A 25,662-nucleotide genomic window follows, 5' to 3' on the forward strand; every position below is an offset into this window, starting at 1 on the left:
ACTCTCCCTGAGCACCGCCTCCACAGTGTCACAATCCGTCAGGTTCCCTTTCCCCAGAAACACCCTAGAAACCTCGGAAACAGGTTCTTCCGCCCATCAATCCATGCTTGTCATCTTCACGATTCCAGTGCTCACCTAGATGTCGTGGATTTCTGTGTCCCGCACCCGCTCAGGCTCTGGGCTCGGCTCCCCTCACTAGCTGATTCCACGGAGCTTGTTACTGGCCTTAGATACCGCCGGCCGCGGTTGAAGTTTCCCACTCTGTATCCTCAGCAATTTCTACGCATGCGCTACCAAAAGCACCCCATCGCAATCCATAGCGGCTTGGTATGGCAGCTATTCTGCGTGTGACCGCCGTGGACGCAGCTCAGCACATCACGGAAACCAACCTCTCCTCTCTGGACTTTGTCTGTACTTCTCACTGTCTCAGTAAAGTAGTGAACATATTCAAAATGCCGAGCCACCCCAAACATTCTTTCCTCTCCTATCGGGCAGAAAATACAAGGATCTACCACGTTCTACCAGGGTCAAGGACAGTTTCTATCCGACTCTTGAACAGACCTTTTATACAGCAAGATGGACTCTTGGCCTCACAATCCACCTCATTATGATCTTGCACTTTATCGTTTGCCTGTTACAGTTTACATTGTTATTGTACTACCCTTGATTTGTGTAGACAGTGTGCAAGACAAGCTTGTCTCTGTATCTTGGTACATATAACATTGACAATAAATCAACCTCTGCTCCCCAAATCTTCGTAGTTCTGTGGAATATTCCTAGCAGTTTGTGGAGTCTTGCTGTCAGCCTAACCGCGGGGTGGGAGAGGGTTGAGGCTGGGGGGAGGGGTGTCGGAGAGAAGAGGGTGAGATAACTAAAGTCTCAGACCTATGAATGACCCCACCCCCTCCTCTGCGGCCCAGAGGACCAGCTCCCTCTGCGGACCGCGGAGGGAAGGGCGGCGCGTCGTCCGCGCGGCCCTATCTCGAAAGGGGGCGTGGACTGCGGAGCAGCGCCCCGCTGCCTAGCCTTATATAAGTAGTGTGGAGTGGGAAGTGCGGGCTCCGGACTTCAGCGCAGTTACCTCTCCGTCGATCCCCAGTTCGTCACCATGAGTAACGCGGCCCCGAACATGCGGCTCCGGCTGCCGCTGCTTTGCATCTCGCTCCAGGTCCTGCTCGTGATCCTCTTCGCTCTGTTCGTCCGCTACGACGAGCACACTGACGCCATGAAGTGGTTCGAACTGAGGTCGCGAAATCACACGCCCAATTCGGAGAACGAGTTTTACTTCAGGTACCCCAGTGAGTGGCTCCTACAGGACACCCCCACCACCGCCTCCGACCGGCACTCGACCCGCGGGAAGATCTTTCATTCCAAACCAGGACACCCCTAACACCACGTCCGGTCGACACTCGACTCGCGGGGTTCCACTCATTCTTACTCGGGATGCTCCCAGCTCTGCGTCCGACCGTCACTCGACCCTCAGGTTTCCCTCATTCCTACAAGGGACACTCCTAACACCACGTCCGACTGACGCTCGCCCCGCAGGGAGACCCCTGCCCCCGCCGCCATTCCCACGCCAGACACCCCTTACCCTGCGTCCGAGTGGACACTAGATCTCTGGGGGAACCCCACTCAATCCTAAACCCAACACTTACTACACGGTGTTCGACCATCATTCGACCCCCTCCCTCATTCCTACACGGGACACCCTTAGGGCTGCGCCCCCAGTGGGCACGGTGGAGGAGATTGAGGGGTGGAAATTTCTTCTGTAGTTCCCGGCTGCTGGTTCGGGTCTAGCAGTTTTTGCTTGAACCGACGCGGCGCCTTCTCAGCCTTGCGTTACCCTGGACCGGACTCCGGAATGTAGTTGTTGCTGGGGTCAGAGGGGCAGCTTTTTGTTAGCTTGTTTGACGCGCATAGGCTCTGCGCCAACTACACGGCACCTGTTTCCAATAATTCTATGCGAACGTTTTATTACGCTAGCACATTTAATTTTACAAAGACATTTAATTCAAAAATTAACTTTATTATCAAAGTATACAGCTCCGAAGATACCCCATATTCCATTGTTTACCCCCAAGCGGCCAATTAACTGACCACACCTGCGACGGACGGCGTTGAGCGAGCACAGCACTGTAAGGGTGGCGCTGAGGGAGCGCGCATCATAGGTGCGTCCGTAATGAGAGAGTCCGTTGTCCGAGGGCTCGCTCTGAGGGAGAGCTGCGCTGCGAGAGAGACGGTGATGCGGGAGAGCTGCAATTTCAGAAGGGTTACGCGGTGGAACGCACACTGAATGGAGCGCGCTGTGAGAGGGGCGGTGGTGAGAAAGCATCTCACTGTGAGGGGCGATGGCGACGCAGGAGGCACAGAGACGAGGGAGCGCCGCACCACGGCGATCAATCTAGGATAAAGGACTTTCAGCGTGACGGTTTTAATGTTCCAATCTTCCTTGGATTCGGGGAACCGGCCATGAGTTTAGAATATGAATGCGCTGGGCGAAGTCTCCGAAGATTATGGTAGTGCTGCGTTTTATTGCCGATAACATAAAAGTAGGGACGTTATATTGCCTTCGGTAAGAACAAGTCTGGTTAACTGTTTAAAAAGCCTGGTCTAGCTATTTAAGTAATGCAGTGGGAGAACTGAGAGATTTCGCTGGAACAGCCAGGTTGTCTCATAGGGAAAAGGTTGGTCACGCGGTGCTCGTATCTGCGGGAGTTTCGAGGAAAATTTTCAGGCCGAGACCTTTAAAGTCGACTGTTATTTCCTTCCATAGATGCTGCCTGACCTGCTGCACATTGTGTGTGTGTGTGTGTGTGTGTGTGTGTGTGTGTGTGTGTGCGTGTGCGGACGCGCGCTTTGCTCCTGATTTCCAGCATTTGGCAGGTTCTGCAGGCAATGGATCATCAGTATGCTGAGAGGTTTTAACAGTTTGGATACCGAGTAAGTTTAGTATTAGGGTGTCTTTTACATATTCACTAGTAAAGAGTCGACATCTGAAGACAAAGGTGAAACATTGTTTTCTCTCTCTCTTATTGTGCGGTGTTTTTGAAACTTTTCTCTTCAACGTGCGGTGCAACAGATTTTAAGAGAGTGGCAGACCGATTCGTGATAAATGAAGGAGTCAATTGTTGTTATAGTTTGGAGGGGATGTAGAGTTCAGATTACAGTGAGATTAATCAGGCACTTATAAATAAAGAGCAGGTTTGACGGGTCGCGGCTTACTCCTTCTTCAAAAATACCATGGGACCATGATATTATCCAGCCCATATACACGCCCTTCGGCCCAATTCATCCGTGCTAGTTCAATTTCTTTAATCAGCTTCGTGTCCTTCTGAACGTTTCCTATCCAATTACCTGCCAAAATGACTTCTAACTGTTGTAACTATAACTGCAGCTTTACTGAACACTGGTTAGGCCACACATAACATTATCCTACAGTTGTGCTCGACACACTATACTGTATAGGAAGGACATGATCTACTGGAGATGGTGCTGAGGAGATTCAACGGGATGTTGACTGGATTGGAGGACTTTAGTTACGGAGAAATTGATCAGGCTGAGCTTATTTCCTCTGGAGCGAAGGAAGCTGAGGGGCGGTGGTGGCTGATCTGATAGCAAGTAAACCAAATAATGGGGGGAGGCATATATTGGATGGACAATTAGAATTTGTTTTTACCCAGGGTAACAGAAACAAGGGAGAACAGGAGAAGGGAAGGGGAGAACAGGACGTGGGGAAAACGAGGGAGGAGCAAGTTTGAAGGGGGGAAGTAGGTGAGTCTGGAATTTGCTTCCCGAGGAGGTCGTGGATTCAGATGCAATTACATTTAAGGGACATTAACACAGTCACTTAAATAGGCAAGGCACGGAAGGATGTGAATAAATTCTAACCCTAATCTTAATGCATGGGAGAACAGTTAGAAAGGACGTGATGGGCCGAAGGGTCTGCTTCTATGCTGTGTGACTCTAAAACATACCTGTATACGTTTAGATAAAAATCACAGGTGAAGCGTGGGAAGAAACCCTGCCGCCTCACTGGGGCGGCTGGGGAGTTAATCGGTGTCGGTGCTCTCCTCAGGGTGGGGTGGGCTCGGCACCGCCTGTGGGGTGTTGTTATACCAAAACTGGGAGCTGCAATTCCTGTGGGTGGCACCGCTCACCACCCTCCCCATTAGGGTTGGGATGAGGCTGGAGACCGTCAGAAACTAGAAGATATAAAATAGAACACAACAGCAGGTCCTTCGGCCCACTATGTTGTACCAACCTTTTGACTCTCTTCAAAATCAATCGACCCTTCCCTATGTTTTTCTATCCCTTCCCTCTTGCTTCTCTCCGGACACGGTCCTGGATGTAGGAGTTGGTCTGGGGTGCAGCGTTTTTGCTGGACAGAACTGCCCCAGATCCCACCCTGTCTCCTCAGTAAACTTTAACATCTTCTTGTTTGTCTGTCTTCTACCCCATCCCCTCTCACTCCATTCCCACTACCCTCTCTTACAATTCTCACTGCTCTCCGTCCATTCCCCTTTCTGTAATTTTCCCTCGCCCATTCATTCCCTCCTCCATTGCCTCTCTTCTCCATTTCCTTCTGATCTTCCCCGTCCTTTCCCCTCTCCTTATTCCCTCCATCCGGTCCACCCCTCCTTCTTTCTTTGCTTGCCCCCCTCTCTCTCTCCAACCCCGACCCCACTTTTCCAATTCCTCATTCTCTCTCTTACTCCCCACTTCCTTCTGTCATCCCGCATCTCCTTGTTGCCCCCCTCCACGTCCCTCCCCTTATTCCAAACCCATCCCGCCGCCCCTCTGTGCCAGGTTTCCAGGATGTGCACGTTATGATCTTCGTGGGCTTTGGATTCCTCATGACCTTCTTGAGGAAGTACGGATACAGCAGTGTGGGCTTCAACTTCCTGCTGGCCGCCTTCTCGCTGCAGTGGGCCACGCTGGTGCAGGGCTGGCTACATGGCCTCGGGGAAGACGGCAAGATCCACATCGGCATAGAGAGGTGAGGCCGATGGGGGCGGGGGGGGGGGGAGGCGGCGACAGAGAGATGAAAGGGAGAGGAGAAGGGAACGGGAGAGCAGGACGTGGCGAAAACGAGGGAGAGGATGGAAAAGGAAATAGGAGAGGTGAAGGAGAGGGAGGGAAGAAAGGAGAGGAGTCGAGGTCGATGGCCAGCGGGAGAAGAGGGGAGGGGAGAACCAGGGAGACCAAGGACGGGGGAAAGAAGGAAGGGGGATAATGAAAGAGGGGAACAGGAGGTGAAAGGGTGGCGAGAACGAGGGGGAAGAGGGTAAGGAGAGAGGAGAGAATGAGGAGACAGAGATGAATAGAGAGGGGAAATGAGGGAACAGGGGTACAGGAGGTGAGAGGGGAGAGGTGAACGAGGGGCAGAAGGTGAAAGAGGCAAAAGTGGGAAACCAGAGGGAAGGATGTGAAAGGTGAAGGGAGAACGAGGGAAGGAGAGGAGAAAAGGAGGAGAGGAAAAAGGGAGACGAGGGAGGGGAGAATGGGAGAGGAGGGGAGTCAGGAAGGGAGTGGGAATAGAACAGGTCAAAGGAAAGAAGACAGTGAGAGGTGAGGCAGGGAATGCCGGATTGGGGTGAGGTGGATAGTTGGAGGGAAGGAGGGGGTACAAGGGGGCAGAGCCTGGGTGGAGTAAGAGAGTGACCTTGTGTAATATTTGCTGGAGGCGTGGCAGTGGATGGGGTTATAGGGTGGGGTGGGGCTCTGGGGTATGTCATCCCGATGCGTTGGCCATTGTTATTGATGGAAGTGGAAAGACTGTGCAGATGGGATGGGTCATTGATGGGCAAGAAGGGAGGAGGTGTGGGAGTGAGGGGAGGGGGAACAGAAGGATGGAGAAGCCTTGGGGTGGTATGTTGAAGAAGACTGGAGGATGGTGAAAGGGGAGGGGTGTTTGGTGAGGGGGAAGAGAGCTGTGGGAAGAGTGTCGAAGAGAGGTGGAGAACGGGTGAAGGGGAGAGAGGGATGGAAGAGGAGAGGCGGGGAGGGGAGGGAGAAGTGTGGGAAAGGAAGGGGAGAGATGGGAGGGAGAGGTGGAGAGAGATGTAAAAGGGGAAGGGGAGAGATGCGGGGGTGAGAGGGGGAGTGAGATGTTGAGAGGTGGGAGAGAGAGGTGTGGAAGGGGAAGGGGAGAGGTCGGAGTAAGGTCGGAAGGTGGGAAGGGAAATTGGCGGAGGAGAGAGGAGAGGGAGGGAAGAGAGGGTGCAGGGAGAGAGGTGTGAGAGGGGTATTCGGGCTCGGGGGGTAAGAGCTCTCTCTGCGCACAACACAATGTACCAGCCCTTTTCTTGGGCAGATTATTTCACCCCAAGACCTCTAATACCACTAACCTCGTCTCTTCCCCCCTCCCCCCGCAAATCACGCCCGCGCCAGTATGATTAACGCGGACTTCTGCACCGGATCCGTCCTCATCTCGTTCGGAGCGCTGCTGGGCAAGTGCACCCCCGGGCAGCTCCTGGTGATGACAGTCTTCGAGGCGGCCTTCTTTCCTATCAATGAGTATATCTTGCTCTCCCTGCTGCAGGTGAGTGGCAGAACCCTTTAAATCATGGCACAGCGGTGGGGGCAGGGGCACATGCTTTAAAAAAGAGGGCGACACCCCACTTGGTCAGACAGCAAGACCACGCCACCAGTACCCTTCCTTCCGATGTAGCTCACCCACCTTTGGTCAGACTATGTTACTCCTGACCCCATCGGACCGTTCAGTTGGTGGGGGGGGGGGCAGAGACTAGTCCCCGTCCTGGACAGAGGGAGAGACCAAGAGGTTAGCTATTCGACTGCTTGGACATCAGGTGGAGGTCAATTGTGTGGGTAGATCATTGTTAAATTAGGCAGGTAAGTCCTCTCACAATTATCCCCCTGCCACACCCATTCCCCCCCCCCACCTGACTCCCCCCACAGCACTTCCCCTCCCACAGCCTTCCCCCTTCCCACCCTCCTTTCTACCTTCCCACACTACCTCTCCCTCCCACATCCCTCTCTTCCTCACACACCTGCTCCCCCCTCTCCTATCCTCCCCTTCCCCCTACCACTTCCTCCTAAACTTCTTCCTTCCCTCCCACACCTTTCTCGGGGGGCGTGGGGGGAACACGCGGGGTGGAGTGCCTGGGAAGAAGAGGTGGAGTAAACGGGGGAAAGGGATGGGAGACGCCAAGACAACTAGAAGGGGAGGGCTTTGGCGAAGCTGAGAATAGAGGAGGAGTGGTGGGTTGGGTGCACAGATGCCGCGGGAGTGGAGACGGGAAGGTGCAGAGAGACGGAGGGTCTCCGTGGGATACGCGTTGCTGCTCACGGCAGACCTTTGTCCGGGTCGCAGGCACACATTTCGCAAAAATAAACAGTGTGTCGGCCAAAGCAAACGACTTCCCGCCTGACTCCCGGCTCAAAAGGGTGTCGGGCCGCCAAAGGTCGGGTGGAAAATCACCCGGAGACCAGGCACCCTGGGGCGGGGATCTTGGGTTGGGTCATTCATGGCTGCTGTCCATCACTCCGTCCCTACCTCACTCGCTCCCTTATTCTATTCTTTACACACCCAACTCCCTCTGAGTCGCATATTTCCTCCTCTCCCTACCCCACTCACTCCTTCTCTTACATACTTCCCCACTCGCTCACTGTATCCCTCACTCCCACGCCGTCCCTTACACATTCCCTGTTCCCTCACTCCCTCCCTCCATCCCACTCCTTCCTCCGCACTCCCACACTCGCCCTCTCATTCCTTTCCTTACACATTCCCTGTTCCCTCACTCCCTCCCTCCATCCTCCCCTTCCTCCACCCTCCTACACTCTCCCTCTCATTCCCTCCCTTCCACATTCCCCGTTCCCTCACTGTATCCCTCACTCCCACGCCGTCCCTTACACATTCCCTGTTCCCTCACTCCCTCCCTCCATCCCACTCCTTCCTCCGCCCTCCCACACTCTCCCTCTCATTCCTTCCCTTACACATTCCCTGTTCCCTCACTCCCTCCCTCCATCCTCCCCTTCCTCCACCCTCCTACACTCTCCCTCTCATTCCCTCCCTTCCACATTCCCCGTTCCCTCACTGTATCCCTCTCCCTAATTACCCTACTCCTTCCGTCCATTGCTCCCTCCCACATTTCTCTTTCACTTCCTCACACAGTCCTTCCTGCTTCCTACCACTAATACCCTGCTTATTCCACACCCTTCCTGCTCCCTACCATAGCCTTCACTACACACTGCCCACTCCCTAATGTGGCCTACTCTCCTTTCCTACCCTCTCTCTCCCTCCCTCCCTACCTCCACTCTCTACCTTATTCCATCCCTTTCTCCCACTCACTCACCGTATCCCACATTCCTTTCCCATCCCACTCCCTCCCGTAAACACTCGCTCTCTACTTCCCTCCTCGTCTCCTTTACTCATTCTCTCGCACTCCCTCCCAAAATTCCACAAGACCGAACGAGATGCGAGCAGAATCCGACCCAAGTCTGCTCCGCCATTTCATCATGACTGATCCATTTCCCTCTCAATCCCATCCTCCTGCCTCCTCCCTGTAACCTTTGACGCCTTTTGTAATCAAGAATCTATTAATCTCCACTTTAAATATACCCAATCACTTGGCTTTCACAGCCGTCTGTGGCAATGAATTCCACAGAGTCACCATTCCCTGGCTAAAGAAATTCCACCTCCTCTCCGTTCTAAATGGACGTCCAGATACTCTGAGGCTGTGCCCTCTGGTCCTAGACTCCCCCACTATAGGAAACATACACTCCATCTGGGTCTTTCAACGTTATAGATCTCAAAGAGACCCCCTTCTCCTTTAAAAAAAAATCCTTCCATCGCCCTCACTCCCATATTATTTCTTCCTGCTCCGGCTCTCTCACTCCGTCTCACCCTACCTCATTCCCCCGCTCCCTTATCCTTATCAGCCTCCCTCCCTACCTCCTCCATTTATCTCACTCTCTCCTTCTCTGCTCTTTCCCTCATCTCCCCCTCCCTCTTTCCCTCATCCGGCCCTCGACTGCAGCGGTAACCCAGCTCCTCCTCCACCCCTCTGCCGGTCCCTGCCCCGCCCCGGATTGCGGAGATTTGATAGCGGGAGCCGAGCAACGCACCCAAGGTCGGAGTCATTAGCTGGTGAGGGACAGGGTCGAGGGAACGCCGCAGTTAAAGGCAGGGTCGAGGGAGCGCCGCACCTTCTGACTATCCTTCCCCACTGGTGCAGATTAAGGACGCGGGCGGCTCTATGACAATCCACACCTTCGGCGCTTACTTCGGGCTGACCATCACCCGGGTTCTATACCGGCCTCAGCTGGAGAAGAGCCGTCACCGGGAGAATCCCGTCTACCACTCCAACCTCTTCGCCATGATCGGTGAGTCGAGCGCCCGGCGGCCCCGCGGGTGCCCGGTCGGTTCTTCTCTGCGCGGTCTCCCTTGCCGCTGACCCCGCTCTCTCTGTCGCCCGCAGGTGCCATCTACCTCTGGATGTTCTGGCCCAGCTTTAACTCCGCCGTCACCAGTCTGGGCAGCGCTCAGCACCGCACGGCCCTCAACACTTACTACTCGCTAGCCGCCTGTACTCTCTCCACCTTCGCCGTTTCCAGCATCGTGCACGGCGAGGGCAAACTGGACATGGTAGGGAATCAAGGCTGCGGTCTCGCCCACTTCCTCCGCCCAGCCAGCCGCCCTTCCCGAGGGTCCGAACTGTTTCCCTTTCTGTGTATGTGTGTGTGTGTGTGTGTGTGCGTGTGTGTGTCTGAGTGTGTGAGTGTGTGTGATTGTATGTGTGAGTGTGTTTGTGTGAGTGTGTGAGTGTGTGTGATTGTGTGTGCGCGCGTATGTGTGTGTGTGTGTGTGTGTGATTGTGAGTGTGTGCGTGTGTGTGTGTGTGGTGTGTGTGTTGTGTGTGTGTGTGTTTGTGCGTGTGTGTGTGTGTGTGTATGTGTGTGTGTGATTGTGTGTGTGTGCGTATGTGTGTGTGTGTGTGATTGTGTGTGTGCGTGTGTGTGGTGTGTGTGTGTGTGTTGTGTGTGTGTGTGGTGTGTGTGTGGTGTGTGAGTGTGTGTGAGTGTGTGTGTGTGTGTGTGTGTGTGTGTGTGTGTGTGTGTGTGTGGTGGAGGAGAGGGATTGGGGTCGGACATCAAGAGCAGCGTGAACCAGGGACGAGAGGTACGGGTCTAAACCTTTGCTGCAGTTTCAGTTAAGAACGCAATTCGTGTGCTGTCACGAACACGATACCATGTTTAGACCATAAAACCATAAAAGGTAGGTTAAGAATCGGGCTGTTCGGCCCATCTCCCATTTTCGCGGTGGGAAAGTGAGAGACGGACGACCAGCCAGAGGTGGGAGTTGTGGAGTTGGTGGAGAGGAAGTGAGCAGTTACCGGAGTTTAACCATTCTCTCGGCAGGTTCACATTCAGAACGCGGCCCTGGCGGGGGGTGTGGCCGTCGGCACGGCCGGAGAGATGATGATCTCCCCTTACGGCTCCATGATCGTTGGATTTCTTTCGGGCGTCATCTCCACTTTGGGTTTCCACTACTTGACGGTAAGTTGGGGTCCCTTGTGTCCTATACAGAGCTGTAACGCGCACCGTTCTCGTTCCCACTTCTCACCCCACCCATCCTGACAGTTGGTCATGGTGTCACATGTACCGAGCTACCAGGACAGACAGACCACCCAAACTGATCACCCGATGGTGATCAATGGATCGGGGTAGCACGAAAGGTAAGAGCAGTAAAGGTAGGTAAGACCCGTGATGAGGTAGACTGATAGATCACGAGTTCATCTTTGAACGGAGGACAGGTCTGGTAGCAGTGGGGTAGCAGTGTCCTTGAGCCTGGTGGTACAGGGTTCCAGGCATTGTACCTCCAGCCGGGTGGGAGAGCGGATAGAGAATATCCGGGGTGCGAGGTCTCGTTGATTATCCTGGTTGCTTTCCCGAGGCAGCGAGAAGAATAGACAGAGTCCATAGAGGCGAGGCTGATTTCCATGATGTCCTGAGCTGTGCCCGCAGCTCTCGGCAGATTCTCGTCGTCACAGGCAGAGCAGTCGTCATGCCGAGCCATAGTACACCCCATAGTTTCAATGGTAAGTCTGTAAAGTCGTCAGGGACTTGACGAATTTCCGTTCAGCTCGATAGGTTGGTCCCACTCGCCTACAATGGTATCGGGAGTGGTGGGTGCTTGGAAAAGACACCCATGGCTTGTGGTGGAGTAAACCTGGACTGGAGCAAGAGGCTGTTGGATAGTCACATTTTATTACATTATAGATAGCAAACAGGGATATGGATCATGTTTTACTCAACGTTCCACCTTCTATGTTCCATGGTTCATGTTCCATTTTCTACATCTTGTCTCCCAAGCCCATCCTGGACTCCAAGTTGAAAATCCAGGACACGTGCGGCGTGCATAATCTCCATGGGATGCCCGGGATCCTGGGAGGAACGGTGGGAGCCATCGCCGCCTCTCTGGCCAGCAAAGAGATTTATGGGGATGGGTGAGTCTACGGAGAGGGAGTCGGGGTGTGTAAAAGGGTCCGGGAAATTGCGCAATTGCGAGGCCATGGGGGCGGCGGCGGGGTGGGCAGGTGTCAAAGAGCCGGAGAAGTGGGCTGTGTGCGAGATGTGGGACTTGGAAAAGAGAGGGGGAAGGAGAGGGGTTCCATTGAAGGGAAGCGGCGAGGGTTCACTGGATGTCGGTGAGTGTGGTCAGCGTTTAGAGGGACGGGGCCGAGCTCAGACCGGATGGGAGGGACCGGGGTTCCGCGTTGATCAGAAGCAGGGTGGTAAAAAGCATCAGGGATCTGACGGGCGTGGCGAGCGATGGGTGAGAGGAGCTGAGAATTACCAGGAGTTGGGACATGGAGGGTGTGGGGAAGAGGGAAGAGGTTACGAAGTTTCCATGAAATGGAGGGAGGAGCCCATCAGAAAGAGCAGGGTCAGTTAGAGACGGTTGGCGGACGGCGCCAAACTTGCATGTGCTGAGGTGGGGGGGGGGGAGGGGGCGGGAGGTTGATGGGAAGGGCCTGCATGAGTTTCTCATCCCGCGATCCCGGTCGCGCGTGGTTCTCCCCCCCGCCCAACACCCCCCACGTCTAACTCGGTCTCTCCGCTCAGGCTGCAGGATGTCTTCCCTCTACTGGACAACGAGCGGTCAGCGAAGGAGCAGGGACTTTTCCAGGCGCTGGGTCTCGTCGTCACCCTGGCGTTCGCCTTGATCGGAGGGGTTATAGTGGGTAGGCTCCTCCCTCCCCCAGCGTTCCGTGTATTCCGGGACATTATCTTTGTTTTGCCCGGGGTCCGCCTCCACCTCGTTCTCAGAAGCCAAGCAGTCCTGCCTAATCAGCGCCCCCCGACCTCTCCAAAACACTCTCTTACAATCGAATATCCAGGAAGATCCCTCTCACCTTCTCTGGGGCGACCACCACACAGCCAACACCTTCTCCCACCCCCCGTCCCGTTAACTTTCCTTCCCAACCCCGGCAGCCCGTTCTCCCCTCCCAGTTTCCTAATTTAACGGTCTTTCCACCCTTATCCGCCAGACACTTGCTCCCCCCTTCATTAGGAACATCCTTCCCCACTTCCTCCGCCAATACCTGCCTCTTGCTAATCCGTCACACTTCATCCGTCCCGTTTCTACCTCTCCCTCCCTCACCTGACTACCATCCGACCTGAACAGACCTCTCGCACCTCGTACTCTCATACTCCTGTGTCCGGGAGGCCACTCCTCGTGTCTCTAGGCAGATTCTCCCGCCGACAGCCCCTCCCTACCGCCCTCCTCCCCCCTCGCCCACTCGGTGCGGCGGCTGGATTGACTTTCCTTTCCCTGCAGGATTTGTGATGAAACTGCCGATCTGGGGAGCCCCGCCGGACACGCAGTGTTTTACCGACCAGCCGTACTGGGAAGTGAGTGATTCTGGGGCCAGGGTGAAAGTCGCCGGTGGGATCCGATGATCTCCTGAACGTGGGTGGGGGAGCTGGAGGGTTCAGATTCCCTCTTTGTGAGGTTCTAACATCCCTCCCAGATAGGACGGATGCTGGGATCTTTGTCCATTCCTCTTATAACAGGGACAGCAAGTTTACACACAGGACGATCCCACGGAAAACGTGGGTGGGGCGGGGGTGCGGCGGTAAATATCGGGGGCAGGACATCCGCCCTTCTTCCCGTTGTCTCGTGAACTTCTACACCCACCCACTGCACTTGGGTTAAATATATCATCCGGAACACTACTCTTCTTCCAGTGCGGCGCTCCCTCGGCTCTGCACTTGGAGAGGGGATGATCCGAGGTGTTCGAATCCCAATACCACCCCACATCTCCCTTCCCGAATCCCCTGACCCGCAGCCAGCCCGGCGGCCCTTGGAACAGCGGGAACTCGAAGCTGGGTCCGCAGTGGCGTGACTTTCCAGCGGCACGGCACTAACCTCGGCATCGTCACTTCCCCTCAGCTTCCCGAGGACGACAGCAACCACAGCGAGATGGTGCCGATGAAGCCGGAGGAAGCCGAGAAAATCGCCTAACCATCCCATCTGATGTTCGCCGACGCCGATTAAAACAGCCGGATAATCTCCGGGCAATATAATACTTTGTTTATTCCAAGTTATCTAACGGTCTTTTTATTTGTATATACAAAACATAAACCAACACATACTGCCTTTTATTGTACATGCCGCCCGATCTTCAATAAATTTCGTTCGTTTTCATTCTGATTTACCTTTATTTGATATTTAAGTCATAATAACGCGCAGAAAACAGTTATAAAATTGATAAAAGACTCACACTGGGTGGTCACTTTATTAGCTACACCTGTACACCTGCTCATTTATGCAAATATCTAATCAGCCAATCATGTGGCAGCAACTCAATGCATGAAAGCATGCCGACGTGGCCAAGAGGTTCAGTTGTTGTTCAGGCCAAATATCAGAATGGTGAAGAAATGTGATCGAAGTGACTTTGACTGTGGATTGTTGGTGCCAGACGGGGTGGGTTGAGTACCCCAGAGACTGATGATTTCCTGGGATTTTCACTCTGGAGTTTGCAGACAATTATGCAAAAAAAAACCAACAAAAAATACAGTGAGCCGCATTCCAGTGAGAGGTCAGAGGAAAATGACCAGACTGTTTCAAATCGACAGAAAGGCGACAGTAACTCAAATAACCACGCATTACAACAGTAGTTTGCAGAAGAACGTGTCTGAACGCACAACCCGTCGAACCTGGATGTAGATGGGCTACAGCAGCAGAAGACCACGAGCATACACACTAGTGGCCACTTTATTAGGGAGAGGAGATACTGAATAAAGTGGCTACTAAGCGTATATGGGTAGACAGAGTCTTTTTCTCAGGGTGGAAATGTCAAATACTAGAGGGCAAAGGTCAGAGTGGAAAGTTTAAAAGAGATTGTAAGGGACAAATGTAATTACACAGGGAGTGGTGGGTGCCTGGAATCGCATGGCCGGGGTGATGGAAGAGGTGAGCATTTCAGAGGCATTTAGACAGAGACATGAACGGGCCAGGAATGGAGGAACACGGACCGGGTACAGGAAGATAGGGTTGGTACCATGTTCAACAGGAAGGTGGTGGGATCTCCAGGAATAATCCCCAAGACACTACCCTAGATACCAGGCAGAGACTTGTGTGTCAGAGACGGGAAGGGAAAGCGGAGCCGAAGGGGGCTACAGAGATGGCGAGGAGTGTGGACGACGGTGTACCCCTGGCAGGAATGGAAACTAGTCTCCACTGGCCCTTTAGTTCTTCGATCCCCCCGTCCCCGTCTCCCCGTCTCTCTCTCTCTCTCTCTCGCTCGCTCGCAGACCTACAGACAGAAAGACAGAGACATACACAGACAGACAAACGTATTCGTACACACACACCATTTCTATCGTCCATGGAGGGAATTCACATTCGTTGACCATCGCCCCTGACGAAAGGCGAACGAAGGCATCGTTCCGTGATTTGTCAGTTTGTTGGTGTCTTCTGCCACCTGCTGGGCATTTCGTCACCCTGCAGGCTGGCCTGACAGGAGGCGGAGGAGATCCTGGGGAGCTTTGGTTTCATTCTCCACAGCCGCTGCCTGACACGACGAAAGTAACAGTCTTTTCCCCCGTTTGTCCAACCCTAACAACCCGGATACGGCCCAGTCCATCACGGGTCAAGTCCTTTCCACCAGACTCTGATAATAAATTTACTTTGAACTTTGAATCCCTCCTTGTAGCTCATGCACACCCACCCCTCAACCCAAGCAGCATCTCCAAAGCCTCCACAGCCTTTCTCAAATGGAGCCGGAACCGCTCACAATACTTGGACCAGAAATATGATCCGACCAGAATTTTACACAACTACAACGTGACTTTCTTGTTAGGGAAACTGCACCGCGGTGGACAGGCGGGTCCTTCAACGGGTAGCCGAAACTGCCCAACCCATCACCGACACAAAGCCTGCCCACCATCAAGGACGTATGCAGAAAGGTGCCAGAAGAGGGCCGGTAGCATCTTAAGGGAACCCACCCACACTTATCATCGACTGTTTGTTCCACTCCTACCGCGAGGGGGCAGCATACCATCCACGCCGGGACCACCAGACTCCAAAACAGCTTCTTTCCCCATGGAGGCAGACCCACCCCCTAACCCACCCCTCCCCCTCCACACCCCCGCCACAACTTCTTTATCATTTCCTGTCAGTCACCTCATGTACAGACACTCCTGTGCCTAGAGTTATTATGGACATGCAATCAACCTATGTATATAACTGTCTTATGTATTTATATTCATTGTATTATTGTGTTCTTTATTGTATTGTGTTTTGTTTTGAGTAACAAATATTTTGCTCTCTTTTACACTTGTCTTGAATCGTGAATTTTGAGTCGTTCAGGGTGCCACGTACTTTCATCCCAAGTTCCCTCTCTGCATCTGTCACTCTGAGGGCCCAGCCCTTCACAGTAAACTGTGTACCACCGCCCGAAGTTCCTCTTCAAGCTGCACACCACCCTGACTGTGAAGCATGTCGCTGCTCATTATCACTGGAGACACGCCACAAGAGCAAAGTGGAAATCCCCTTCCCCACGGTGTCTATGAATTCAACCACCCCTCCTTCTCTCAGGGCAGCTGGAGATGAGGGATAAATGCTCGTGATACCCTGCTCCAATGTTCTGCTCTGGGTGGAGAATCACATTTTTAATTCTGTTTCTAGGCTTCAGAGACTCTTGCCTGCTTTGGGATGTCCTGAACTTTAGTATGTTGGTAGGGAATTGTAAGCGCCCATGTTTTTAATGAATCAACCACTCCTCCTATCCTGGTGTTACCAAATTGATGGTCTGAATCAAATTCAAATTCAGTTTATTGTTCTTCGACCATACACATGTATACCGCTAAACGAAACAACACCCTTCCGATCAAAGTGCACAACTCTGTACGTATAACTCACACACGTGAAATAATGTTACCACAAATAAATTAACAAATAATAAGGTGCATTTAGCACACAAGCTAAAAGGTAAACAGTAAACACTACCGTGATGAGACCTGGGTGGTGACAGGGAGTTCTGTAGTCTCACAGCCTGGGGGAAGAAGCTGTTTCCCATCCGAACAGTTCTTGTCCTATTGCCACGGTCTGAGGGTAGGGGGTCAAAGAGATTGCTGGACGGATGGGAGAGATCATTGACAATGCCAAGGGCCCTGCGCACGCCCCGCTCCTGATAAGTATCTCGCATGGGTGGAAGAGAGACTGGCAGCAGCCCTCACAATCCTTTGTAGGGACTTGCCATTTCCGTACCAGACAGTTGGTCAGGAAACTCTCGATGTAGGGGGCAGCGATGTTGCTCTGAAAATACAAGTTATTGCGGGGTGCAATTACTACTGAGAAAAGCAGGAGTTTAAGCTTTCTGCAAGCAACTCCCATCACCACAGTCGCGAAGCAAGGGGGCTTTGGCAACGCGACGCTCCACAGATCCCAGTGAAACCTCGAGCAAGGAGTCTCGGGGGAGGGGGGAAGTGGCGGGGAGGAGCAAGGCGAGGACCAGCAAGACACACACACACACATTCTCAGCAGTGCTTCTGTAAAAAAAATGGTTAATTTGCCGGGGGGAGGGGCTGGGCTCGCTCCCTCAATCTCCTCTGGAAGCGGAGGAATATCCTCCTCCTGTCCTTGTCCAGTCTGCCGGTCACCCAGTCACATTAATCATTAACCCTCATCCCGCCAGGGGATCAGGCAGCCCTGGTGTTACCATCGCTTTGAACGAGTGTGTCCCGGGATTAATCAACCGAGAATCCTTCACACTAAAGCTGATTATTGCTGTCGATGGGGGAGGGGAGCTGGGGGTGAGACAGAGTTCAGCGCGGGGCGCATGTTAGTGGGTGCTGCTCTGTGGGGGAAAGAGGGGTGAGGCATTGATTAGCAGGGGGGTTGGGTTCAGCTTAGCCGGGGTTGATCTGCATGGGAAGGGGGAGTGAGACTGGGTTTAGCGGGGGTTGGTTGTGGGGGCGGAGTGAGTCAGGGTTTAGCGGGGGCGGGTCGGGTTAGTGGGGGATGATCTCTGGGAGAGGGAGGGGTAAAATAGTGTTTAGCGGGTGGTGGGTGGGTTCAGGTTAGCCGGGGTTTATCTGTTTGGGAAAGAGGAGTGAGACTGAGATTAGCGGGAGGGGGCAGGTTGGTCGGGGTTGTTCTGCAGGGGAGAGGTTAACACAGTCCATTAGAGGCAGCTTCAGATACACAAGACCGGCTTCCACAGTCTTGGACGCAGGAGACGTATGTGTCTGAACACCCTCACGGGACTGTGCGCAAACATAAATACGCACACACGTAGCCACACACACGGCACATCGCACCCACACACATGGGAGTGCACACACGTAGCCCCACACAGAGGATATGGACACTCGTAACCACACACACACCAGACCATGCACACATCTAATTAACCAGTGATGCCCTTGTGCATACAGGGCCCCCTCTACCTATTAACTGCTCCCAATAGCGTGCGTGCGTGCGTCTGACAACCAAGTCCAGCTTCTGGCCCTTATGTGTGGCTTAGCTAAGTCCGGCGGAACCATTTCTATTGACAGGAGAAGGGGGAAAGACGCCTTGAACCAGTCGCTTCGGGCAGCTGCCGTGTTTGGCACCTTATCTGAGAGAAGGAAAACTCTGATCTCCAACCTCCACTGACTTGGGCCTACACCCACTCATGGGGAAGGCTTCGGGAGTAAACCCCGAGGAAAAACCTGAAGCTGGAATCCCTTACACTGAGTTCAACGCTGAATGTTCCTGTGACGCATCTGGTGCCAAACTATATCGGTCTCTGCCGTTCCTTTGGATTCACCTGCATGGAGAGGGGAGCTTGCTTACGGGCACATCTTGCTGTCCATATCCTACTGCCCTGGCTTGCGCATCACGTAGGCAGCTGGGTCACAACATCCTCTCGAAGTGAATGCCAACCTTGCGTTTGCCTCACGTCCTTGTTGAACGCCAAGTTGGCGTGGTCGTTCATTGATTCTATTTTACTCGATTTCATTTTATTTTATGGATTTATTGAGTATGCCCGCAACAAAAAGAACCTCAGGGTTGTACATGGTGACACAAATGTACTTTGATAATACATTTACTTTGAACTTCGAAATCGCGACTGTTAATTTAAAGTCAAGGGTGGACATACCCTTTAAAGATCCGCACTGCCCCTTTATATTTGCCTTTCTCTTGGCCGCGTACGCGGTTCAGGTTCATCCACGTGGAAACTCAGAAGGGAACGATTGAAAATCTGCCCAGCACCCTTAAGATCAGCCTTGCCCATTGAAAATGTGCCCTGAACCTTGAATGAAATTTACATCTGCATAACTAGAACCATCTTATCTGCAGCTTTAAAACTCCGCCTGTCCCGCAAAGTCTCTTCATTGACCATCACCCCGATCCGCCCCGGCTCCGATCTGTCAATCATTCGCTCTCATCCACCCCCAACCCCACTATTGACGTCACTTCCGGCGCAGCTCCATTCTCATCCGCGCCGACAAAGAGTTTGCAGGCACGGCCGCCTTACGCTGAGGTGAGAAGTAGTCCCTGCATGGCCTGAGCCGCCGCGTCCAGGTCAGTGACCGATGCCGTGCTTTCAGCCGCCGATCCGGTGACATCGGCGACTGTGGCTTGACCGTCACATCGTCTGCTCCCTGGGGAAAGGGATGCGGAGTAATACGTCACGGCGAGACCTAACTTGACAGTTCCAGGACCCGCCCCCTCCGCCTCCCGGTCGCCAGCCTATTGGCTGGATGGCCGTCACTCGGCACGGGCGCGACGGCGATTGGATGGAGGTTTGCCGTCAGCAGGGCCGGGGGTGGGAACAAGGGGATGTAGCAGGTTTGGGTGCGCCGGCGGGGTTTCTCCTTGTTTTCTGTCCGAGGCCGCGGGAGAGAAGCGGCGGCGGCCGAATCGGGGAGCGGGGACCCGGGGTTCGGAGCAGGTCAGTGCCGCGGAACTGTGCCTCTTGTGGCCGGCGCCCGTCCCGCGTTCTGTCTCCAACGTCTCTCGTCCTGGTTCCTGTCCCCTCCCTGCCCCCCCTTGTCCTCGGGCTCCTGCTCTATCCCTCCCTCTGTCGCCTCTCCACCCACCCCCCGTCTCCGCGTTATTACCCCTTCGCTCGGCTACTGCCTCCTGCTCCTTCCTTGTACCCGGGCTCCTGTCCCCACCACCCGCCCCGGCGACTTGCTCCCTTCTAACCTGCTTGGTCCCCGGCCCCTCCCCCCTTGTCGCCGGGCCCCTGGTCACTCCCTCCCCTGGATCATCCCCCCTACCCCTCCGATCACCCCTTCCCACCCCCGATCACCCCCTCCCCACCCCTGTCAGCACCGATCAGTCCCTCCCCACCGCCCGTCCCCGGGTACTTCTCCCTTCTAACCTGCTTGGTCCCCGGCCTCTCCCCCCTTGTCGCCGGGCCCCTGGTCACTCCCTCCCCTGGATCATCCCCCCTACCCCTCCGATCACCCCTTCCCACCCCCGATCACCCCCTCCCCACCCCTGTCAGCACCGATCAGTCCCTCCCCACCGCCCGTCCCCGGGTACTTCTCCCTTCTAACCTGCTTGGTCCCCGGCCTCTCCCCCCTTGTCCCTGGGCCCCTGGTCACCCCCTCCCCTGGATCATCCCCCCTACCCCTCCGATCACCCCTTCCCACCCCGATCACTCCCTCCCCACCCCTGTCAGCACCGATCAGTCCCTCCCCACCGCCCGTCCCCGGGTACTTCTCCCTTCTAACCTGCTTGGTCCCCGGCCCCTCCCCCCTTGTCGCTGGGCCCCTGGTCACTCCCTCCCCTGGATCATCCCCCCTACCCCTCCGATCACCCCTTCCCACCCCCGATCACCCCCTCCCCACCCCTGTCAGCACCGATCAGTCCCTCCCCACCGCCCGTCCCCGGGTACCTCTCCCTTCTAACCTGCTTGGTCCCCGGCCCCTCCCCCCTTGTCCCTGGGCCCCTGGTCACTCCCTCCCCTGGATCATCCCCCCTACCCCTCCGATCACCCCTTCCCACCCCGATCACCCCCTCCCAACCCCTGTCAGCACCGATCAGTCCCTCCCCACCGCCCGTCCCCGGGTACTTGCTTCCTTCTAACCTGCTTGGTCCCCGACTCCTCCCCCCTTGTCGCCGGGCCCCCGATCATCCCCTTCATCCCCTCCTTGCTCCATTCATCCGCTCCCCCGGATCACCCCCTCCACTCTCGATCACACCCTCCCCGCTCCATTCATCCTGTCCCCTGGATCACCCCCTCCACTCTCGATCACACCCTCCCCGCTCCATTCAACCTGTCCCCTGGATCACCCCCTCCACTCTCGATCACACCCTCCCCGCTCCATTCATCCCCTCCCCTGGATCAACCCCCTCCACTCCCCCCTCCGACCACCTCCTCCCCACCCCCATCACACCCTAATCCCCCAGATAACCCATTCCCACCCCATCACCCCTTACTTCCCCCTGATCACCCCCTTCCCTCCCCATTCATCCCCTCCCCTGGATTATCCCACTCCACCTACCAATCACCCTCTCCTCACCCCCATCATCACCGTTCAGTCCCTTCTCATCACCATCACCCCTACCCCCCCGGATCACCCCTTCCCCCTCACCAACTCCCGCCGCCCGATTAACCCTTCCTCCCCATAGATCCCCTACCCAACTGCTCCTCCCCCCTTTTATTCCTCCCCTGGATCATCCCCTCCCCTCTGTCAGCCCCTCTCCCCGCTGACCATCTCCCTCGTCCTCTTTGTCTCCAGGCTCTTCCCCCTTCCTTACCCCTCGCCTTCTGCCTTCCAGCTCCCTCCCCTGTGTTCTTCGATTTCTTGCCCCTTGCCTGGCCTCTGCTCTCCTCACTCACTCTCGTCTCAGGCTCCTGCTCCCACCTCTCCCATCACAGGCTCTTGTCTTTTTCCATTCCCCCCCACCATCCACCCACACCTTTCTGTCTCTCGTTGTCTCTGCCCTTCCCTCCTACTCGTACTGGCTCTTGCCACGTCCCTCCCTCTCACTGCCCTCACACTCACCTTTATCATATCCCATTCCTTTGTCCACTCCCAGGACTTTACCCCCTACCCCCACCCGTGGGCCCTTGCACTTTCCAAGCGCCCCACCCCAACAGTATGCCCATCCTGTTCTCTGCCCCCTCCCTGTCCAGTGTCACCAGCCACCCCAGCATACCTTGTTCTGCCATCACCAGGTGACCAATCCTTTTAGGAGCACTGTTGACTCTTTCCCTGGTGCCTGGTGAACCCTCCAGGAGGGGTTGTCCATGCCCCCTCACCCTTCCTCCCTCTCAATGCCATTTGCCCACACTGTGCCCTTCTCCCTGCTGCTACACCTTGTTCCATGGCCTTGTGCCCACACTGCAGCTCCCCTCTCAGTGCGGCTTCCCCCTCTTATACCGATGGACTTGCCGTGCCCTCTTCCGGATCTTCCTGCTTTAACTGGGGTTGCCGCCTTCCTTTGTGGTCAGGGGATCTAATGCAGCCCACCATTTGCCAGCGTGCCCATCGCGTTTGAAATGTTCCTGGCATCCTGTGTAGAAATTTGCCTCTGAATTGGAGCGATTCATTCAGTCTAACTCCTTGCCTGCGTCACGTGTGTTTTTGATGCAATCGTGTAACGATAGTGCACAAAGGAGGCCATTCAGCCCATCTTGTTGTTTATGGTGCCCCGTCAGTCTCTCTTACCCACGGCCCTGCTATTTTCCTTTTCTCTTTCCTTTCAGTTCCCTTGTGATGGGTATACTCTTCAGTCTTCATTTGTTTTATTTTTAATTTATTTAGAGATACAGTGTGAAATAGGCCCTTTGGCCCTCATGAGCCGTGCCACCTGGCACTCCCCAATTTAACCCTAGCCTACCCACAAGACAACTTTCAATGACGAATTGACCTATTAACCGGTGGGTCTTTGGACTGGGAGGAAACCCATGTGGTTCACAGAAGAACGTACAAACTCCCTACAGAGGATGCTGCGCTTTGTACTCCAATGCCCCAAGCTGTAATAGCTTCGCACTAACTGTTCTGCACCGTTTTACCCCTCCGCCCTGACAGTTATATTAAACGTTTGCGTGCTGCCTCTCCTGCCTTTGTCAGCGAGACCTTGATGAATTTTGTGCATCATTCGTTGTGGTAATAATTGCAGCTGATCAGGAACGCGATGAGAGGTTTTATATCTCGCTGTTTCTGTACATGCTCAGAGTAGCGTGGTGTGCCTGCAGATAGATCTTATTCTGTGGCTTTTAATCTCAGAGCCGGGCTGGAGTCGTGATATTTGTTGTGTTTGGGAGTGCTGTGTGCTACATTGGTGAAGGGACAGTGCTGGCTTCTCTAAGCCTTTGACCACTGCTCTAAAAAGTCTGATTCGTCCACTGCCTGACCCTCATTGGGAATCGATGTGTGTTCTGTTGCTGCCGTCTGTGCAATTGCCATCATCTTATCTACAGGAGGCTGATGGAGGTTTAACTCGAGGATGTCGAGGCATTAGTTTCCGGTGTATGAATGGCTTCCAATTTTCCATGGGATATAGATTCAAATGAATTTATTTATGAAGTGTACATCGAGGCATACGGTCTACAGACCTACCAGTTAAGTAGGTTAATCGGTCATTGGAAATTGTCCTGCGATTAGGCTAGGGTTAAACAGCAGGTTCACAAACAAGAGAAGATCTGCAGATGCTGGAAATCAAAGTAACATGCACAAAATGCTGGAGGAACTCGGCAGGCCAGGCAGCATCTATGGAAAAGAGTAAACAGTTGACATTTTGGGCCGAGACCTTTCATCAGGACTGGTTGTTAACACAGACAACACAGTTCACTGTATGTTTTGATGTCCATGTGATAAATAAATCTGACTGTGAAAATTGATATTTATTCTCCTTCATAGATGCTGTTTGTTCCTCCAGCATTTAGTGTGTGTTAGTTAAATAGGAGTGACTGGGTGGCGTGTCTCAAAGGGCCTATTCCACACTTTATCTCAATCAAAGAAATTCTGGAGGAACTCAGCAGGTCAGGCAGCATCTATAGAGAGGAATAAACAGTTCCGGACCGAGACCCTTTAACAGTGCCGATTGCCACATCTACCTAGTCCTGGACCTAGCACCTCTCTCCAATGACCCAGGGTCACAGAAACAGTGATCATCTTTGTTTTGAATGGTATCTGGAGAGATGCAAGCACATCAAGGTCGTACAAAGGGAAATAACAATGAGAATGCAGAACATGGCAACGCACACAAAATGCTGGAGGAACTCAGCAGCATCTATAGAAGAGAATAAATATCGATTTTTCACGTTCAGATTTATTTATCACATGGACATCAAAACGTACAGTGAACTGTGTTGTTTGCGTTAACAACCAGTACGACCTAAGGATGCGCTGGGGGCAGCCCGCAAGTGTTGCCAGACACCCTGGCGCCAACATAGCGTGCCCACATCGTTCAGTAGAACAACAGCAGGTCTCCTGGCTTCCACAAAGGGTAGAGCATGCTTCCCATCCACAGCCAGACTCTTCCATAAGTAGGAATGTTCCCCTCACTCTGCCTGTCTCAGGACAATGTTGCTAATGATCTCTTCCGATAATTCAGTAACCCTTCTTTCCCAAAGTTCTATGTTACTGAACTTCGCATCAGTAATCCACATCGCTTAATTATCAAAGAGGTACGGCATAGAGTATTACATCACAGTACAGACCCTTTGCCCTACCATGTTGTGCCGACCTCTAACCTCCTCTAAAATTAATCAGACCCTTCCCTCCCACATAGCCCTCCATTTTTCTATCAGCCACATGCCTGTCTAGGAGTCTCTTAAATGTCCCTAATGTATCTGCCTCTACCACCACCCTGGCAGTGTATTCCAAGTACCCACCACTTTCTGTTTTAAAAAATCCAGTTGTCCAGTGGATTCATCCCTTTTATCATCAAATGTATGTTGGAAATCCCGAAGTAACAACAGCAAATGGCAATAACACCCGACAGAAACTCTGTTTATCCTTCCAATGATGCTGCCTGAGGAGTTTTCAGTCTTCATTCCCGTGAACTGTCATTTAGTAAGTAACCACCTTCTTCCAGCACGACCCAGTCCGTCACGGGTAAGGCCCTCCCCAGCATTGAGCACATCTGCTTGGAGCGCTGTCCCAGGAAGGCAGCATCCCATCATCAAGGCCCACCCCCCCACCAGCCAGGCCACACTGTCTCCTCACTGCTGCCATCACGAAGAAGGTACAGCAGCCTCAGGACTCACCACCAGATTCAGGAAGTTATTACCCCCTCAACCATCGGGTTCTTGAACTGGTGGGGATGGCTTCACTTGGCCCATCTATGAACTGTTCCCACAAGCGATGGACTCACTTTCAAGGATGTTTTAGATATTTATTGCTTACTTATTATTATTTTTTTTTTCTTTTGTATTTGCACAACTTGTACATTGGTTGGTTGTCCGTCCTCTGGGGTGTGGTCTTTCACTGCTTCTATTATGGTTCTTGGATTTACTGTGAATGCCTGCAAGAAAATGAATCTCAGTGTTGTGTATAGTGATATACATGTACTTTGATAATAAATTTACCTTGAACTTTAAACTTTAGGCAGTACTGGTACAGTTAGTCGAGTTGCTGCCTCTGTACCAGAGACCTGGGTTCAAACCTGATTATGAGTGCTGTCTGTGTGGTGTTGGCATGTTCTCTCCGTGGCTCCATCTGCCTTTCTTATCACGTCCCAAAGTCTTGTGGTTGACAGATCAATTGGCCACTCTAAATTGCTCCTGGTCTGTAGAATTGAGGAGAGGCTGATGAGAATAAGACAAAACAAGATTTATGGGGCGCCACAGTAGTGGTGTGATTAGCATCATGCTATCAAGTGTCAGAGTTCAGAGTTCAATCTCAGCTGTCTCTGTAAGCAAGTTTGTACATTCCTTCCTGTGTGTATGTGGGTTTCCTCTGGGTACTCTGGTTTCCTCCCACGGTCTAAAGACAGGTTGTAGGTTAATTGGTCATTGTAAATTGTCCCGTGATTGGGACAATTGAATCAGTGGGTTGCTGGGTGGTGCAGCTTGAGGGGCCTGTTCTATGCTGTATTGCTAAAAAATAAATAAATATAAACATTGAATTAGTGTAATTGGTTGGCACAGGCTTGATGGGCCAAAGGGTTTCTTCCCACTGAGTGACTCCAGATCTCTTTAGCTCTCAGTAGTCTCTGGCTCCTAGCACCCTGTACTACCG

General features: G+C 53.5%; 2 protein-coding genes across 7 annotated transcripts in view; both read left to right on the forward strand.

Moving 5' to 3' along the window:
• The first annotated feature begins 1,054 nt into the window (after positions 1-1,054).
• rhbg (Rh family B glycoprotein) lies at positions 1,055-13,656 on the forward strand. Of its 2 annotated transcripts, none has more exons than XM_063041674.1 (10): positions 1,055-1,298; positions 4,807-4,996; positions 6,391-6,541; positions 9,198-9,345; positions 9,441-9,607; positions 10,381-10,518; positions 11,335-11,468; positions 12,088-12,206; positions 12,803-12,876; positions 13,418-13,656. In XM_063041674.1, exons 1-10 carry the CDS (start codon positions 1,109-1,111, stop codon positions 13,487-13,489), a joined length of 1,383 nt encoding a protein of 460 aa, XP_062897744.1. In that variant the 5' UTR covers positions 1,055-1,108; the 3' UTR covers positions 13,490-13,656. The 2 variants fall into 2 exon arrangements, with proteins under 2 accessions (XP_062897744.1, XP_062897745.1); XM_063041675.1 differs by having other exon boundaries at positions 1,186-1,290.
• A 5,293-nt stretch (positions 13,657-18,949) lies between these two features.
• The window catches only part of LOC134342950 (myocyte-specific enhancer factor 2D homolog), a 112,433-nt gene continuing 105,720 nt past the window's right edge, over positions 18,950-25,662 (forward strand). For 4 of the 5 annotated variants that reach the window (XM_063041676.1, XM_063041680.1, XM_063041681.1 and 1 more), the window contains exon 1: positions 19,267-19,409. The gene's annotated coding sequence lies outside the window, so the exon portion shown is untranslated. Of the gene's footprint in view, positions 18,999-19,266; positions 19,410-25,662 lie in introns of those variants that run through there. The other variant, XM_063041677.1, reaches the window with a different exon arrangement.

Source organism: Mobula hypostoma, chromosome 2 (genome assembly GCF_963921235.1).
Source record: "Mobula hypostoma chromosome 2, sMobHyp1.1, whole genome shotgun sequence".
Taxonomy (NCBI): Eukaryota; Metazoa; Chordata; class Chondrichthyes; order Myliobatiformes; family Myliobatidae; genus Mobula; species Mobula hypostoma.